Source organism: Equus przewalskii, chromosome 18 (assembly GCF_037783145.1).
Source record: "Equus przewalskii isolate Varuska chromosome 18, EquPr2, whole genome shotgun sequence".
Lineage (NCBI taxonomy): Eukaryota > Metazoa > Chordata > Mammalia > Perissodactyla > Equidae > Equus > Equus przewalskii.
Genome location: NC_091848.1, coordinates 29,836,190 through 29,855,241, shown reverse-complemented (window position 1 = coordinate 29,855,241; position 19,052 = coordinate 29,836,190). Strand labels below are relative to the sequence as shown.

Sequence of the window (19,052 nt, the reverse complement as noted above, 5' to 3'; positions counted from 1 at the left end):
TCACAAGGCAGAAGAAATGTCCAAGCCAGAACAAACGAGATAGCTTTCATTTAAGTTGTGGCAGCACTATAGCTAGTTAGCTTACCAGGTTAGGAATGAATTTAGGAAGGCTGAGGACCAGTCACTTTTCTTTTCAGGACCTCAATTTATTCAACTGAAAAATAAATCTTTGTCTATGTTACAGTACTGGCTTTAAAATATGTCCATAAATTCTTTGATACTCTTCCCTTCAAGGGGCAAAGCTGAATTTCCCTCCTCCTGAGTTTGGGCTGGACTTAGGGATTCATTTCTAACTAATAGAATATTGCAGAAGTGGTAAAATGTCACTTCAGAGACTAGGTCATAGAGGGCATTGAGGCTTCTTTCTAGCTCTCTCTCTGTCTCTCTCTCTGGGATCTCTTGCTCCAGGGTAAGCCAGCTGATGTATCATAAAGATGCTCAAGCAGCGCAAGGGGGAGGTCCATATGGCAAGGGACTGAGGCTTCCCACCAACACTCGTGTGCCTGCATTTAGAAGTGCATCCTCTAACCCCAGCTAGGTCTTCAGGTGACCGCATCCCTGGCCAACAGTATGATAGCAACCTCATGAGCAACTCTGAGCAAGAACCACCCAGCTAAGCCTCTCTCAAATTTCTGACATGCAGAAAATGTGAAGTCATCAATAGTTGTTGTTTTAAGCTGCTATGGGGTAAATTGTTACATGGAAATATAAACCAAATTTAGGTGTTTTTCTACTTCTTACTTTTTCAGAGGCTATGATTTTTTAATAGCCTTCAATCTTTAGAGTCATATGAAATTAGATTATCCATTCTCTAATTTTTAGCTGTGAAAGATTACAGTTGGACCATGAGCTCTAGAAAGTACCCTAGTATTCTGCAGGTTAAGGGAGTTCTCTTGAACCTCTTCTTTTTCCCCAGCTTTCTTTTATAACATTGATAATAATAATAATAGTAATAATGCCGCTACCAAGCATGTAACTTACAGATTTTAAAGGTTCGTGTTTATTGTATAATTTTACCCTTACAACAATCCAGTCAGGTAGATATTGTGTTATTCCCACTTTTATATATGAGGAAATTGAGAACTTGAGAGGAAAAGTGTCCGATTGAAATTCACACAGTTCATAGAACTGGTATTCTAATTCAGGTCTTCTGACTCCAGTTTAATATTTTATCCACTATATTAAGAAACTCTTTAATAGAAATGACCATCCAATGTTATTCCCCAAACCCTGACACCCACCTCACATTTTAGCTGTCCAGTCTGATATTCGGGAATTTTGACATACCTCCCTTTTCTTATACGTTACTGAGAGTTGTAAACGAGTGGGTAGGTTCATTTATTCTCCTTTTTTCCTTCCGGTTCTTCTTAGAAGTCACATAATTATCTTTGCCTATAGCCAAATGTGTGAAATTTTTAAAAAAGTGATGTCCAATCTGGTTAAGAACCACTTGTCAAAAGTGTTTAAAAACATGATACTAAATTATAAATTAATTGCAAGCATGTGGTACAGTTTTTGACAATAGAAAAGTAGTAAGTTGTCATGTATGTTCTTATGTCTTAAATGAAAAATAAATAAATACATACCAGATTTGATTCGCTTGTTTGTTTCAATAAAGCAATGGAATATTAAAATTCCCATCACTTAAAGAGTGATGGATAAAATAGGATAAAAATAGCTTGTGATCTGAGTCCAGAGTTTATTTGGAATCTTTCTATTTTCTTTCCATGAGCCTGTTTCAAAGAGCTACTCTTTCCATTTAAATATTTTTAAGTGTTCGGAATTGTCCAAGAGAAAAACTTTGCAAATTATTCTCTAAAGAATTTGAGTGTGTTAATATCTCTTTGCTGCACTCGGAAATAAGTTTTTTCTTTGTTTAACATTTTAACTTATTAACATAGCTCAAGGCTTCTTAACCACTGATCTTCACCAATCAGAGAGCTTTTTCTCATGATCAAATGATACTGCACAACATTAGAGAAGTCATATAAAAAATCAAATCTTTAATACAAGCACAGAATTCAAACCATAGAGAAAGCAGATGCATAGATAGCAGCAGACTTCACAATATCCACACTAGCATTTGTCTCTTCCCTCATCTGAGCTCTAGCGTGTTCAGTTTGAATTCCCTATTTAGCTCTTCAGATAAGTGGATCAAATGATGCTTTCTAATGACCGTGTTACATGCTCTACTGTGTTCTAAATGTCTTCAGTTCTAAGGCTCCCTGGATATTCAAAAATGAAATGGCTCATTGGAAGATAATTTGAGCATCACATTCTTAGAGAACTAACTAAAGCCACTGAATGGAAATTAACCAAATACAGAAATTCGCCAATTTTTAAGAAGGCTTCCTCTTAACAAGAAGTTGTAATTATTTTGCATTCCTTCAACAACTTTTCTTTGGGGAACATTTGCGGATAAGGTCTACTCTTTCCTGTATACTGTTTTTTCATGACTACCTGACTTGATACTTGGGCAAGCTGAGGTGGGGTGTTGGCAGCAAAGTCCTTCTATTCCTTCGTTATCGAAGTATGTGATATATCTCAATTTGAAGGTCTCTTGCCTCTTCAGGCAGTCTCAATATCTCATTCTTAGACTAAGACAATGTGTTGTGTTCACCAAGTTCCATTCCACTTTTATCTTCCTGGGAACATAGAAAGGTTTCATGTTCCAGCCTTCCCTATGACTGTATCAACACTCATAGCTAGTTTTGGCCAATGAATTGTAAGTGAGAGTAATAAGTGTTATATTTATGCTGAAGCATAATGGCAGGAAGCCACACATTTCGGATGTCAAAGCTACAAAACTCTAAGCTCCTATGCCGGACATGTAGCATAAACAAGAAATAAGACTTCTTATATGAAGCTACTGAAATATTGGGGTCATTGGTTAGTATGGCGTAACTTTTCCGGTTGTGATTAATGTGTATGATGACTACAGCAATCTTCCCTGGTCCCAAGTGTCAGTGTTTGAGCTTTCGCATATTAAAAATATGCTCTACCAACCACTCTTCTATTCAACTGTCTCCTTGTACCGAGGCAACTCCAGGGGCTAAACATTCTCTACATTGTCATCTATTGCCTGTAAACACCTTGTTAAAAGGATGATTCGTAGTCTTCCTTGGCTGGAGAAAATCAGAGCCTACAAGGGTAAAAGAGGAGTTAAAGAGAGAAGAAAGTTAATGGTTCTTAAACTTTTTGTGCATCAGAATCACCTGGGAAGTTTATTCTAACTCCAAGTGCAAATCTGCCCCATTCTAGAGACCCTTATTTAGTTAATCTTGGATGGGTCCAGAAATGTGCATTTGAATATGAATCCAAAATGGGTCTGATGTGGATGCATCAAGGATTACACTTTGAGAAGCCTTGGACCAGACTCTGATAAAGGCTCTCTCCTCCTACAACCTAAGCAATAATATAAAACATATAAGGAAGGTTTGAAAGAATTTTCATAGGTAGGAGTTTGACCCATGGAATACCATATCTGAATTATCAAAGGCACTCTATTGAAATGCAGACTCCCAGACAATGCTCAGTATCTAATAAACAGGTCCTCTGAGGGGAGAGGGGCCTGCACTGGAATCTTCATTGTAAGATGCCCCCCAAACGATTTTTAGACATACAATATTTGAAACCACTGTCATGAGGATTGTGTGTTCTTCTATGCATATCTTTATGATTAGTTCAATGTATTATTCATGACTTTTTCATGGACATTAGTTCAGGAACATTAGTTTTACCAACCACTTCAAATCTTCAACTGGAAGTGAACATATTATTACTAGAAATTTTACTAGTTATAAAACGAGGTAACAGGAACTCAAATGTAAATCATCTCTGCTGAAAGATTATATTTGTTTTTTAAGGTAAATGGTGAATATATTTTTATTTCTCGTTAAGACAAATGCAAATCTTTTATTTTGTGGGAAAATTATAGAACGATCATAGAGTCTAGAAGACACAAAAATGATTCTACTTTTTAAGTGCTTAAATAAATGTTATAATATTTTAAAATAAAATTATATAAAATCATAATACGACAAGGCCAGATGACACATCAGACACTTGATATGACATTTAATTAGCTGTGTGTGGGTTTACATTAACTGCTTTTTTAATTTGAATATATTATGGTTCACCTTAAATAGTTCCAATTAGGTGGTTTTGTAATAGAAATACTTCCACTTGAATCTTACAGGGATAGTTCTAGAATTGGCACTGGATCAGATGTCAGAAGCCTAGATTAGAGGTCCAACCTTATCCTCCAATTAGCATTTCTTTAGGAAAGTCACTTAACCTGGATAATATGTTCCTGTTCTATACTGCTTTCGGGCATTTTGTGACAGTAAAAAAAAAAAATGTATATGAAATCAATTTGTAAGCCATAAATCATTATGCAAATGTAAGTTTATGCAACCGTGAGAGAGATTCCACTATGGGTACAGTACTGGCCAACACTCACTGAGCACTCACAATGTGCCAGGCACTGTGTTATACACTTACATGTATTATATCATTTAATGCCCACAAAACCCAATGAGGTTAATAATATTATCTCCATGTTAGCTGTGAAGAGATTGAAGCCCAGAAAGATCATAGTCAACCAGATAGTTAGGAGAGAAGTAGGACTCAAGTCCATCTCTAATTGACTTAAAACTCATGTTCCCGAATAGGCAATATCTCTAAGTAACAATATCTACTTAACCTACAATCATATCATTTCAATTATAAATATGCATGACCCATGAGGAAATTTTCTTTTCTTATTATCATTTGCTTCAATGAAGTATATGACACTGAACATTATATTCAATTTTCACACGTTGGGTCAGGGAATAATAACATAACCTTCTAGCCTTTCTCCATACAGTGAAAGCATGGTCCATTATCTTTCTGACCGCTGTATAGCTAATGCCCCAAACTATGACTTTATACTCCTTACACTGTACTTATATTGTCAATGGAAATTGATGCTGACCAAAAATTAGCTTTTGAGAACACCGCAATTATCTAGCTACTCATTCACAATAAGAGCTCATGTTTAATTTCCATGCCTCTGCCACTAGTCCTTTCGTTTATTTTTCTTCTCTAAGAAAACAATTCATAAATGACAAAAGTAATTTCTCAGTTTTCCCAAAGATGTTTTATAGTTTGGGACACTATCCTAATAAGCAATAGTGCTGATTATTGGTAAAACCATTCTCTCCCTTCTTAGGATTTGGAATGACTGACATTACCCAGTGTTAATATATTTGGAGAGAAACTGCTATGTGTCCTCCATGTGAAGATCCTTGAACATCCTTGAAGAAGGATGGATTAATCTCTTTGAGAATGAATGCGATATAGAACATGGGTGGTGCTCAATCATTTTCTGCTGGATATCCAGGTAGGGTAACCTGTCATTTCCTAACTACAAGTTCTTCGATGAGTCACATTTACTCCGGAGGGCCCTTATTCCTTCATCTTATTGTTTCAACAGGAAAAGGATCTAATAGTTTCTTGTTTCAACAGAGAAGGGATCTTCTGCTTTTCTCTCCAAGAGGATTAGTGGCCTGAAACTTCTGGTTTCTTTCTCCATCCCTCATTCACTGTTAGTGACAGAAAGGCTGACACTCATTGGGCTATAGCTCACCAGCAGCCAGGGTTAAGGTATTGAAGGTGACTGTTCAGGTCTGGTGTGGCCTTTTGCTCTTTTTACTCTGCTCCAGTTCAGGGATAGAAAATTGTGCTTCTAATTTTCGTACAGTAAACCCGCCAGGCAGGGACCCTCTACAGAGTAGATGGAGGGCACAATATTTTCTAGCTTTTTCTCCTCAGTGGAGTGTTGGGTCAGATCAGCTTTATTCTGAGGGTCTATCTAGATGTGTGCCATTTGAGGAGGAAATAAAGTTCTCCCACTTTATCCTTAGGGCCAGCCTCTGTCCTCCCATCTCAGTAATGTCAGGGACACTTAAATCCCCATTTCGACAATGTTCTTTGAGTGAATACTTTCATTCTGAAACTATAAAGTGTGACCCTCAAGCTAAATATGTGTTGATGTGTTTTGGTTGGTTTTTTCTTTACGTTTAAGCCATCTTGTAATTGAGAGATTACATAAAAATCTGGACTTTTAGATTCCGTTGAAAAACTAGACTATCTGCCAACGGCAGGGCTAAGTCAGGGGCAACAATCAAGATGGAGCTTAATAGTCTGCTCCCTTTTTACAAAATATTTGCTCTTCAGTTACCTACAGGGCCAAAAATTCCTAATATCTCCCTGACTTGTAAATCAAACGTCATGTTCCCTTTACGATTGTGTTAAAATGTTTAGAGTAAAGAAATGCTCATCTGTACCAATGTCCTTATACACATGGGTCTTAGATGAAGAGCCTGTGTATTATGTTCATATCTGTTCCTCTTTTTCTAGTTTTTCTTACCTTCTGATCCTTATAGGCACTTGAATTGACTGTTCCTTCTCAGAACCCTAAATGGGAAGAAAGGATTCTTGCACCACACTCTACATAAACCCCTGACAATCCTGAATTTTTCACTTCTCAGTTCTACAAATATAATGAGATCTTTGCGCAAACTTCCATTTCATTTGAAACATTTCTCACTCTCATTTAGTCTTTTCCCAGATCTCTCCTAATACACATAAGAAAGAAAGAGACACCTCAACTTCCCTGGTACCTAAACCAAATCTTGATTTCCCAAAATGGAATAATCTTCAGATGTGAATTCAAGAGACAAAAAAGGTAGAGGGGAGAGAGGGAGGTAAAAATTTGTTAGTACAAATAAAATCACATAAAAATATAACTTTATTGATGCCAACAATTTTAGGCAGTTTAGAGAACACTAGTTTACAGTGAGACCGAGAACACCATATATCCCTGTGTGAGTGTGTTTAGTTTTTCCAGGGAAAATATGCTGTAGGTTTTCTGTTGAGCTTAGTCCTACAGCTTCCACCAGAACCAACTCCATTCCATAATGCTCCCTTGGGAGACACACCCTGTAAGTATCATAGCCCAAGTAGCCCTGACTGACTCAGAACATGAAGTTTATCAACAAACTCAAAGGAAACACATTTAAATTTTTTGCTCAATTTTAAACCATTGGGCAGGATAGAGGATCAGACTTTAGGCGACTTTCACATACTGACCTTCTAGGGCCCAAGAAGAGTGTGCTCTTCTGAGCCCATTAGAGGCAATAATCTGGATTCAGGTCCTTCAGGTCTTTTGTCTCCTAGAAATAAATAGTTTTTAAAAATCAATAAAGGAGACACAATCTGATAGTCCATTAGATGATAAAAATGTCAACTATTCCCATAGGTTCATGACACAAAGAAGGCTGGTAGAGACAGCAGCCACCACCCACCACAGAGTAATTATAGGATATAAAAATCATTGTTATTGGATAAATCCGTGAAATGGTGAAGAGCAAGGGCTGAGATCTGGGGTGCAGGGGGCTCCAATCTGGTGCCATTTTGTATCCATTGAGTTTCTGACTCTTGGGAAACAGGCTTACAGAGGTGTGTCTCCCACTGTGGTTGGGTATGAATCTCTGCCCGGCTCTTGCTCCTCAGGTGACTCTCTCCTTCACAGTAGGTGACACAGCAGCGACAGGCTGCAGAAGACTTTCCTCTGTGTTTGGACATCGTGCCTGGGGCTGGGGAGGCACCTGCAGCCCTCCCTGAGCTCTGGAGTTCTGGGGGATCTTTCAAACGACTTCTCCTCCTTTGAGCATGGTCCAGACTGATGTCAGACTGGGAAGAGCAGCTCTCATTCCAACCAGAGCTGGCACTCAGACTTCTCAGGGGAAGAGCCAACCGCAAGGCCTTCCAGAATTTAGAGCCAGAATGTTTGGACTTTTCTCCCTTCCAGCTCACAAAAGACACAGACTCTTTCAGCTGCAGGATGCTTGGGTGTGGGTGCTCAAGGGGACGGTATTCAACCACAATAAGTTTGGTGGCAATGGAGTTCTGGCACATGACACCCAGTTTAAACTCCAGCATACTGATGCTCTTTTCTGTCACATAATCTGGGCTCAGGACAACAATCATCCTTCGGCTCCTCTGAATGAAGTCAAAAACTGCTTCCACTGTATCTACAGGAAAATGGAAAGATAGGACAATGCCTAGTGAAAACTTATATAAGTTCCAGTTGATCATTGTCCGTCCTACAAAAGACATCAATGAATAAACACTTGAAAATATGTTAAATAATCTGTCCAGTTAGGGAATCTCATTTATATCACTCTTACTAATGGTTGCTAAGCATCTGCTGCCTTCAAGGATGAGGAATTAACTACCTCCAAAAGCAGCTAATTTCAGCTCTGTTTGTAAAGTGTTTCTTGTTTTGAATTTCTTCTCTGCAACTTTTATCTGGTGGTCTTAGATCTGACGCCTTCAAATATTCGGAATATTTCCCAACTATTGTGATCTTACTGTATTTTCTTCTCATCTCTAGATTAAAGAACTTCAGGATTTTAATCTTATTCCCCATATGACATGGTATCAAGTCTTTTCCCCATTTTTACCATTTTCCTCTGAATAATGTTCAGTTTATATGTGTGTCTCCTAAGAGTAGCATCCTGAACAGGACTGAATACAATGCTTCAGACATAGTCTGATCAGCAAAAAGCAGTAGGGAATTACCACCTCCGAACATCCTCTATCCCAGTTGCATCTCTTTATACTTAAAATTTTAGGACACATCAGTTTATAATATTGATCCTATTGTCAACCAAAACTCCCTTTCTTTTATTCTTCTGTGTGAAGAATTGGTCTAAAAATCAATTAAAGGAGAAACAACAATGATGACAGGTAAGAATTAGTCAATTAGTTAAGACTTCTGGCAAAGTATTCAATTCTAATAGTTACTGAGGTGGATTTGAACAGATCCCAGTGGAAAGTTCTTGAGTTAAATGCAGTGTTCAACTCACAGTGAGATCTAGGAGCTTGATCAATATGATTTTCTGAAGGAAAGGAATTCCAAATGTGTGAATCACAGCCATGGACAACTCTGAAAACAGGTGCTACAGACAGAGGATGAGGCTGAGTACCTATGCTTTCGGGGCCAGGGCTGAAACAGTGATGGAGAGAGTTTTCAACCTGTGAAGACAAGCTGAAAGTTTGCAGTTAATTTGATCATATGAATTTGACAGGGGATGGAGGAGCTGTGCTTCCTGCCAGATTAGTTCTTTCCACTTAGTGAATTTAACATGAATTCGAAGGGAAATTGGAAGAGACGTGTTCAATTTTTAAGAATTTTTGACTGGCTTTTATCAAGAGTGCAAAATGTTTTAGAGAATTTTTGTTTTGGTCCTAAATGATAAATCTAAATTTTCACTTAGCTTCAAAGCCCGTGTGTGTGTGCATGCACGTGTGCATGTGTGTGTGTGTCTTTTCAAAACTCCTCTGTCCTCTTTTGTCCTACTCAGAATCTTATGTAGCTGTCTTTCGTAAATCTGAGAATGTGAGAGTAGGAAGTCTACTGCTTCTCCTGTCTCATGATAAATACAATATAACCTTAAGACAACACGGGTAGTTTTTCATCAAAAGGAATTTGTGTACTCAAATTGCGTGTGCGTGTGTTTCACTTCAAAACAGTCACTTTAGGAAAATGTATGTTTTGTCCAACGGGGATACCACTGTTGAAAAGAAAACACTGTCCTACATCCTCTAAACAGAGAGACTGTGTTTGTTTTTTCCTTTTTTAAGATTATTGGTACCCTACCCTGAAAGTGTGGGATTTGCATTTGAAAGAAGGCAACACTAAAGAAACAGATATGGACTGGGGAATTCTAGACATTGAGGAATGGATGTAGGAGATGCTTCTTAGATGGGAGTTGGGCTATTCCTAGGAGACTTCACATAGTACTTTGAAACAAGTTGCCCCCTTTATGGCATATTTTAATATATTCCATACTGTCAAAGCTTCATATTTGAGGATGTAAATTGTTATTACTTTTTAATGCTGAAGACTCTTTGCAGAGGGAGTTGTAGATTAGGCCATTTATTCTGTTTGGCTCAAAAAAATGAGGTGTGGGCTGGCCCCATGGCCAAGTGGTTAAGTTCGCGCGCTTCGCTGCAGGCGGCCCAGTGTTTCGACGGTTCGAATCCTGGGCGCGGACATGGCACTGCTCGTCAGACCACGCTGAGGCAGCGTCCCACATGCCACCGCTAGAGGAACCCACAACGAAGAATACACAACTATGTACCGGGGGGCTTTGGGGAGAAAAAGGAAAAAATAAAATCTTTAAAAAAAAAAAAAAAATGAGGTGTGACTATATAGTGATGAGACCAGTTTTCTTGTCTGGGACTAGATTGGTTTTGAAGTCATGTTTTCTGGTCTAGAACTTTTCAATACTCTAAAATACTCCTGCCTTTAAAAGTCATAAACTTCCTGGAATTCACCCAGAAGAAAACTGGGGCTTTAATTTTGTTCTTTGGCTAGGTTATCAGTGTACAAAACAGCAGCAAACTTTCTCTCTCTCTCTTAAAATTTGAAGTGAAGGGAAAAATAGGGGGCACCTAATTTGGAAATGGATCTCAATTCAAATATTGGTTTCTCCATTTATCTCTGTGTCTCTGTTTTTTGTTTTTTTTTTGCTGAGGGAGGTTAACCCTGAACTAACATCTGTAGCTAATCTTCCTCTTTTCTTTCTTGAGGAAGATGAGCCCTGAGCTAACATCTGTGCCAATCTTCTTTCACTTTATATGTGGGTTGCTGCCACAGCATGGCTGATGAGTCATATAGGTCTGCACCTGGTATCTGAACCCATGAACTCAGGACGCTAAACCAGAGTGTGTCAAACTTAACCACTATGCCACAGGGCTGGCCCCATTTTTATCTCTGTTTTTATCTTAATATCTTCAAGTCTGAGTTCATCCATCTGTAAAAATGCATATAATGTGAGCAAACTTGTAAAGTTGTTAAACAAATTAGAGATACCTATCTGTAAATGTCTAGACATGCTAGACATTTGAATTAATCGTTGATTAAATTATTATTCAATTTCTAGTGCACTTAATAATAAAATAATGTATTGACTAATGTTGATTCAATCTGAATCAATTCTTGATGGTAACTTTAGAGAATCAGCTTAACATGTGGATTTGTAAGAGAGTAGTAAGTTTTAAAAATTCTCTCTGTACATTTAAAACAGAGATGGATTAAAAATGCTACTGAAATACTTAATTTCCTAGCCCATTGCTAAAGATACTCTATATTCCTTTGGTAGAAACAGAGAAATAAAACAGATTAAAGGGTGAATGTGTCTCTCCTATACTATGAATTTACTTGTTTCAAAGACTGAGTGACATCAGTAAATGAATGAAGAAAATATCTTGAGAGCTTTAACAAGGTAACAGCGAGACATCCAAACTACTGATATGGAAACTGCTGATATTGAAACTACATAGTCACCACTGTGTTCTAGGAGCCCGTTTATTATGTTCCGGGTTGGAAGCAACTTCAGGCTCATCGCCACCATCCAATGCACAACGCCCCTACACAAAATCTCAATAAGATCCATCAAATCTCTGCTTGTACACCACTAGTAATAGTGGGCACAGTATCTCCAAAGATAGTGAAATACATGATTGTCCAACTCTGCTTTAAAGTTGTTTCCTAATTGAGTAGAAATCAGTGTCCTCATAACTTCCATCCATTGATCCTAAGTCTACCCTTTGAAGACTGGTTTGAAAGAGAAAAATTCTTCAGGAGGAAAATTTTTACGAATCTAACCAGTTCAGGTATAGTGACTCAATAAATATTCTTAGAACAAATGAATAAATAGGGATTTAAAAAAAATAAGCAAGAAAGACTCCATGTTACTGTGGACTTAATATTATTAACTCAAAAGAAAATGCATTTCCAAATATTTATCACCGATTTCTTTGAAATTTGTGATACAAAGGCATCTTCAATTCAAATTATTGCCCATTAACTAAAAGTATGGCATTAATTAATTGATGTCATTCCAAAGCCACTTCCTTGGGGTTGCATTAAAGCCTATAAAAGCTAAGAGATTCCTGTAAGTTACCCAAGTTCCAAGTCAAATAATAAAGAATAGGCTGTGTCTTTGTTTTAAAACAAGCTCTCTCTCCTTTCTCTCCCTCCTTCCTCTCCTTCTCTGCCTCTATTATTCTCTCTCTTTTTCTCTCTCTCCGTCTCCTTATACACACACAAACACACACGCGGTATACTAGAACAATCCACTTTACTTAAGTAACTCTTTTACTCACATGTAAAGAAAATGTTCTTGAGATGAAATTCCCATTTTTCTCAGACTTCTTTCAGAGAGAGAAACTTAACTAAGGTAACTTCTCACATTTTTTTCCATGTGTCTCATTAATTCTCTTTATTCTCATTTCTTATGCTCATGCATGAAAATATAGACATAAAACACATGCACAAAATAAAACTCAAAGCAGAAAATAAATGGTTTATTTTTAAAATAAACAAATTTACAAATCAAATGGAAAATACAAAAGTTTATGAATAAAATTAAAAAAATCTTAAAATATTAAAACCTATGGAAACAAAATGGATAATTAACAAGTGGAGTGATGGTTTGTTTCCCAATACAATGGAGTGCTTGTTCGTTAGAATGCTAGAGAATTATCTAAGTTACAATACAGAAGAGCATTAAATAAATTTCGTATTTGTTTAATTAAACACACTATATATCATTGTTTTTTGTTAAGTTGGGTGAAGAAGGTCTTTATATCATTTATCTAAAACCATTAAGTTTCTTTTTTTAACACTAGAGAGCAATTTCTTCTCACTCTCTAAATTATGTTTCCCCATTTCCTTCAAATATTCTGCATTGGGCATCTTCTGGGACATAAAACAAACAAAACATCCTGAAACAAAATTCTCTTAGAAAGGAACATATCCTTTAGAGTTGAGATGTTTTAGGACAAGTTCAGTACCAAAGGCAGGAATCTAAATAGGAAAAAAAAAATCAAGAAATTGCTAAGGGCACCCAATAGCATTTGGGATAAATATGGAATCCAAAAGTGCAAAAAGAATGCAGCATTGGCAAGAGAATGGCCCCTTGGTGATGGGACTGTCCTCCATTTACCTAAAGCTCATCCAAGAATTGATATTCAAAGCTAATGTGGAGTCAGCTCTCCTCTGGTCTTGTGAGTGAAGGGTTAATTGGAGGAGTAATTGTGGTTTGTAATAAAGAAAAGCATTAACAAGGCTAAAAAAATTAGATCCGAGAAGGACTCCATATCATAGTTTTATAGTCAAGAATTCATGAAGCTTTTCTTTCAATTTAAAATAATCAATAACTCTTCTATATAGAAACAATTTATTATGGACTTTAATACTGCAGAAGGACATTTAAATGTAGAAGACAGTTTTAGACTTGCTTATCAACATTCATACTACTGGGATAAGGGTTTCCTTAAGTTATGAATTACAGTGTTTCTTAGGATACTCAGGCTCACTTATAGGTATTTTATTTTCTTTTCCTTTATTAGTCGATAGTCAAAACAGAGATTTCTCTCTCCAGTAGTTGAGCACTGAAATTAACATAGCTTAGTTTCTAAGAATGTGTGCTCAGAACATGGTAGATGATCAGTCAATGCCAGAGGACTGGCTACTGCTTAGCAGTGACCACGGAAGTTCTGTGCACAACAGACTTCACTGCACCCAGATCAACTGTAGCAGTCGTAAGTATTTATATTAATTTAGGGAAGGCAAGAGCTAACAAGGACTACCACTCCATGAGCTGTGAATTTACAAACAACATTAATGTACAGAAAACACTAACACAAAAGCATTACAGTAAAAACATAATTTAAAAACTGGACAAGAGTTCTAGTGGTTTGTAATAGTGTGCCAATGGCTTAAAGTCATAGGCATGTATATATATACATATATATAATTCATGTGTATATATATATGCAATATAGATATACATCTATATATAATTCATGTGTGTGTATACATATATTTTTTAAAAATCTATATGTAACATAGATATTTACCTCTATATACTCTGGACTTAGTTTTCACTTTTCCAAGTCTTAAGAACAGTTAAATTTCACTTAAAACAAACTAAAACAAGTTTCAATGACAGTGACTTTTCCAACTGACTTGTTTGCAGTGAATGTATCCACTGAACCAATGAATAAAATATGGAAAATACTAGGGGTCTAATCAATTCTCATAGAATATTAATGCTTTTAAAAGCCATTCTCAAGGTCACTGAGTCTAACTTCCACACTTTACAATGGGGAGACAGAAACAGGTGAGAAGAAACCACTTTCCTAATAGTCACATTAGCAAAGCTAAGTTTAAAAGACAAATTGCCAAACACCTGTTCTGTGCTTTTCTCACAAGCCAGAAAATGCGCTAAAAGCATTTTGCTGCTATTTTACTCTCTATTAGCACCATTAGGAGAAGCTTCCTATCGGACTCTACCAAGTATGGAGCCACCCGCAAACTCTGAATGACTGATACCAGGTATAGTAGATAGGGAAAATGGCGTGATAAATATGAGACGACTTACAGATATTGAGGACTTAACAAAAAAATTGTGATATATTTTTCAAGTTGATAAATATAACATCAATTACCTGAGATAGAGGGCACAGGGGGTATAGTAGGAGAAAATTCAGGCAAGCCCTTTAAATCAATTAGAAGGGACATTTCAGTCATACTGCTTGATATCATCCTAAGTTGATGTCAGTCTTGCTGTGATGGTGTGTTGTACAGGAGAATGAGCAAAAGAGCTCACTATCCTCAGCTAAAGTAAATTTAGGCCCTGATTATCTATCCAATGGATGAGTAAAAATTTAAAAAAACAGAAAACTATACTTGGAAACTCATAATGACCCTGTTAACAGATGATTTAACTTTAAGGGGTCTTAAATCCACAGCAAAAGGCTGCCCCATAATTTAAGATTATAAGAAAGAGGGAAAATAGAAGGCCAGCCCCAGTTGCCTAGTGGTTAAGTTCTGCATGCTCTGCCTCAGTGGCACAGGTTTGGTTCCTGGGTGTGGACCTACATCACTCGTCTATCAGTGGCCATGCTGTGATGGTGGTTCACATTCAGAATAGAAGAAGATGGGCAACAGATGGCAACTCAGGGCGACTCCTTCAGCAAAAAAAAAAAAAAAAAAGAGAGAGAGAGAATAGAGACATGTAGGAATACAGGATGCAGAGGGAGAAATTCACATCAACCAAGTCTTTGCCTGCAAAGAACATGGTGATATCAGACACTGGTGACAGACTGGTGGCACTATCATTCTAAACCTTACCATTGCCTGAGGAAACAACAGCCAGTCAAGTAGTTGCCCTGAATTTATCCCAATGGGGATGCTTCCATAGAATTTTTTTCTGTCCATGACACAATAAATTGGGAATAAAGAAGGGGGATCTCTTCCTTCCTGGAGTGCCCTTGGGTCTTTTTACCCCTCTTATTGTCTCTTTCATACGTTTTTCAAGGATGAATAGGAGAGACCCTGCTCGCCACTTCTAGACCATTTGGAACTTTTCTTCACTGGCATGGCCACCTGCAGCTGCTTCCAGAACCTGCCCTGTGGATACTTGGATTTCTCCCCTTTCCATTTAATGACTGTGAGCACCGTCTTAGCCCTCTTCAGCTCTTTCACCTTCATCTCCTTCACAGCTTTGTACTGTACTAAAATGACGTTGATGTTGCCCCGAGAGGCCATGTTTTCTAGGCCAGCCTTGAGCTCCAGGAGGGCTTGGGTTCCCTGGAGCACGTAGTTGGGGCTTAGGACAACCAGGAGGCGTCTGCTTTTCTGAATGAAGCTCAAGGTCTCATCTGTGACAACTGGGAAAGAAAACACCATTGGGATTAGTGTTGGCCAAGAACTCCCCAAAAGCATGAGGCTTGAGGAGCAAGTGTAGGGAACTTAGGGTGACAGCCTGAGAATTGAGGTGAAACTTTTTACCAAGAAGCTTTGAAAACTTAATCCATAGACCCAACCACTCTATTCACTAGATGCTGCTCTCCTCAGGGAGAATATAAACTACATGCACAAATTCCACCACCCAGAAAATTCTAAACAGGCAGGAAGTCAGCATGTACTTCTGTGACCTTGGTCTTCAAAAGCCTTATGCAGGACATGAGGAATAAATGGGTTGTATTGAAATCAATTTCTTCAAACTGTGTGGCATGTTGTGGCTCAGTCAAATCAGCTCCTGAGCTCTTTGTCCCCAAAGACATCCATGTATCAACTCTTTAGTGCCAGCAAACATTCAAAAAGATATACATTATAGAGTCAAAATTATAGAAATTCATTTTTCATTAACACAGGACAGCAAGAGTAGGGATCTTCATTTTTTGAAAGCCCTTCTCTGTTCTGGACACCTCCCCAACTCAAACTGGTATCACTATGTTTTTGGAATAGAAAGTTAAAAAAATTTAGCCAATTGAATGGCATTTTGGCTGGCATCACATTCATCAGCTCAGCTTTCTATTCTGCTCTCTAGTCTGGAGCCTAAATTAGTCCCTGTATCTTTCTCCTTAAACTCCTATCATTACTGTGAAGCCATGTGTTTCGGCAGCTGCTAGCTGATGTGTCTGCCTTCACGAACTGGCAAATGCTTTCTTCAGGTCAAAAAAGAGAAGAAAAAGCAGGGGAAATGGAAATGCAGTGTAATTTTATTCTGTCTGATTAGTTCCTGTCACTAAATTCTTGGGAATAATCCATCTCCTCGAGGTTGCTTATCAAGAACTGTATAATGCATAATCCTTTACCTGAGGTTCAGATAGGAGCCAACTCTGGGGAATGCACTGGTGTTGTGGAAAGCTATTTCACGGCTTACTATACTTCCCTAAGCAGTCAGTTTGCCCCTTAATCTTCCACGTACAGAGGCAGTGGGGAAAGATTTGCAATTAAAATAGCATATGTAGCCTGGAGGAGAATCCAGGAATGAGTAATTGTCTACTCCAAGCAGCGGTGCTGGAGGTTGACCATGTGTGAGCATGGAAAGAGACCCAGAGGCAAAGAGGACTGAGTAAGAGCAGCAGGAGGGATGCAAAAGATCACAAGGATCAACCATCAAAAGCAAGACGCAAGAGTAAATATGGAGAACTAGAATTCTTCAAAGAACCGCCAATCCCTATTGGAGTGTTTTATATTGTTGTTAGACTGTATATCTTTATATAACTTTTCACACAGTAGATAAATATTTGTTGAATGGCTGTATGAATGAATAAATGGATGAATAAATGATTTAGGACTTTAAGTCTTAAAATGTGTGGAATTTATCTGTACAATTGAGTCATTATTTCCTGGCAAAATTACACTGAAGGAGCTTTCTGCTGTAGAACACAAGCATGATGGAATTTTGGGTGATGACTGAGAGACAGAATAATTGACTCAGCCAACTCGAAATGAGAATAAACACTTAGGTCTTATTCTGTATCTCAATTATCCTTATAACATTTAAAAAATATTTAAAAAATTTTAAATTAACATTCAAAAAAATGTTAAACGTTTAACATAAACCAGATTTTAGAGGAAGAAAATTAGTTTGTCATGAAGATTAGAGACATTACATGCATTTCAACAGTAAGAAGTTTAATAATGGCTTTGGCAATGCTATCATGTATTTATTAAAATAGACTCAAATGGACCACATTTTACGTGTTACTATGTGGAGCTGAAAATAGAGGTGTACTTTTCTTTTAAAAGGTTTACCAATTCAAGCTTTTTTTTTTTTTTAACTTACTAGAGTATACTGGCCTTTGTAAAATTTTAAACTTGTCTCAAATGTATAAGCTGATAGAAAGTAAGAGGAATTTGAGTAGCATTTGATTGCTAGGGAAAAAAACTGAGAAAAAGGAAATTAGCAAATGCCAATGGGAAATATTCTGATTATTATCAGTGAGTAATACAAGGAAAGATTCCATGCAGTCTCCTCTGCACTCATTTTTAATAAAATTGAAGAAACCTCAGTCTTTGTAAAAATGTATTGTTTAAACTCAACCTTTGCAAAACAATTCTAGGCAAATAAATTAGGTTAACTAAAACTTCTAAAACTTTAAATGTGAGTAAACAGGGCATTTAAAGCTGTGGCATTGAATAGAGCTCTAATCCACTGTGCATGCACACTTCTCTGACACTAAGTTTTTAAAGCTTCTAAGGGAAAATACTGCAATACCAAAAACTGCACTCGAATACTCTACATCTTACAATGTAGTTACATTCCTAGAGAGTCTCTGTCAATTACATCAAAGAATTGGACATTAAATGTCCAAAGATGCCAGCGTAGAGCTGAGCCATGACTCTCATACATGATCCAAAGTTAAGGATCCTCTTAGCCTTTCAGGGTAGCATCACTTGTACTCATCTGAAACACCTACTTCCCCCAGGTAGACTGTCTCGGTCAAAGATGCACAGCTTGTATCCAAATTCATTCTCCAAAACTCCACGGAGGGTCAGTAATACAAATTCTTCTTCTTCAGCATTCCTTGCATAGGATACATAAATATCATATTCCTTCCCATCTAGCAAAAGGAACACAGATCCAATACAAATTAGGAAAGCTTCTCAATAGTATTGCATTTTTTCTTAAATTGAACTTCTGCATATTAGATATTTCCATTTTTCACATATATAAATTATCTGACAGATTTCAGTGTGATTTCCCACTTGTGACAGGTCTCCAGGCAAAATGACTATTTTAAGGTGTAATTGCAAATTTTATCTGATGTGTCTTCTACTCTCATCTCACTGAGTTCGGTTTTTATAGTGGAGAATGAGTAAGGCTTGTCTCATTCAACTATGAATGAACAGAATCAGGATGCACATAGTTAGTCAATCATAGGTGCTGGCAATTAATACCACACAGAAAATTTCTAGTTCCTGCTCTAGGATGTCCCTCACAAATATATCAGAATTATAAATTGAGCAAAACTTTTAGAAACTGTCTAAATTATTTATAGCTGAAGATAACTATAATTAAAAATATACTTAGCTTCAATAAACCAATCTTTCCCAAAGTCGCCTAATTATAAAATCACTTCTCATTAAAAATAAAGGTTATGTGTCTCTTCCACAAACCTACTGAATGAGA

The 19,052-nt window shown here is 37.3% G+C and overlaps 1 protein-coding gene across 9 annotated transcripts in view; it reads right to left on the bottom strand.

The window, feature by feature from the left end:
• Positions 1-1,983: 1,983 nt before the first annotated feature.
• The window catches only part of IL1RAP (interleukin 1 receptor accessory protein), a 131,202-nt gene continuing 114,133 nt past the window's right edge, over positions 1,984-19,052 (bottom strand). For 3 of the 9 annotated variants that reach the window (XM_008540788.2, XM_070582524.1, XM_070582525.1), the window contains exons 10-11: positions 18,340-18,483; positions 12,406-15,798 (exon numbers count right to left, since the gene is read on the bottom strand). In XM_008540788.2, the coding sequence (XP_008539010.1) occupies positions 15,431-15,798; positions 18,340-18,483 (512 nt within the window). In that variant the 3' untranslated portion in view covers positions 12,406-15,430. Of the gene's footprint in view, positions 3,143-6,778; positions 7,221-7,257; positions 8,082-12,405; positions 15,799-18,339; positions 18,484-19,052 lie in introns of those variants that run through there. The other 6 variants (XR_011529140.1, XR_011529139.1, XM_070582522.1 and 3 more) reach the window with 5 other exon arrangements.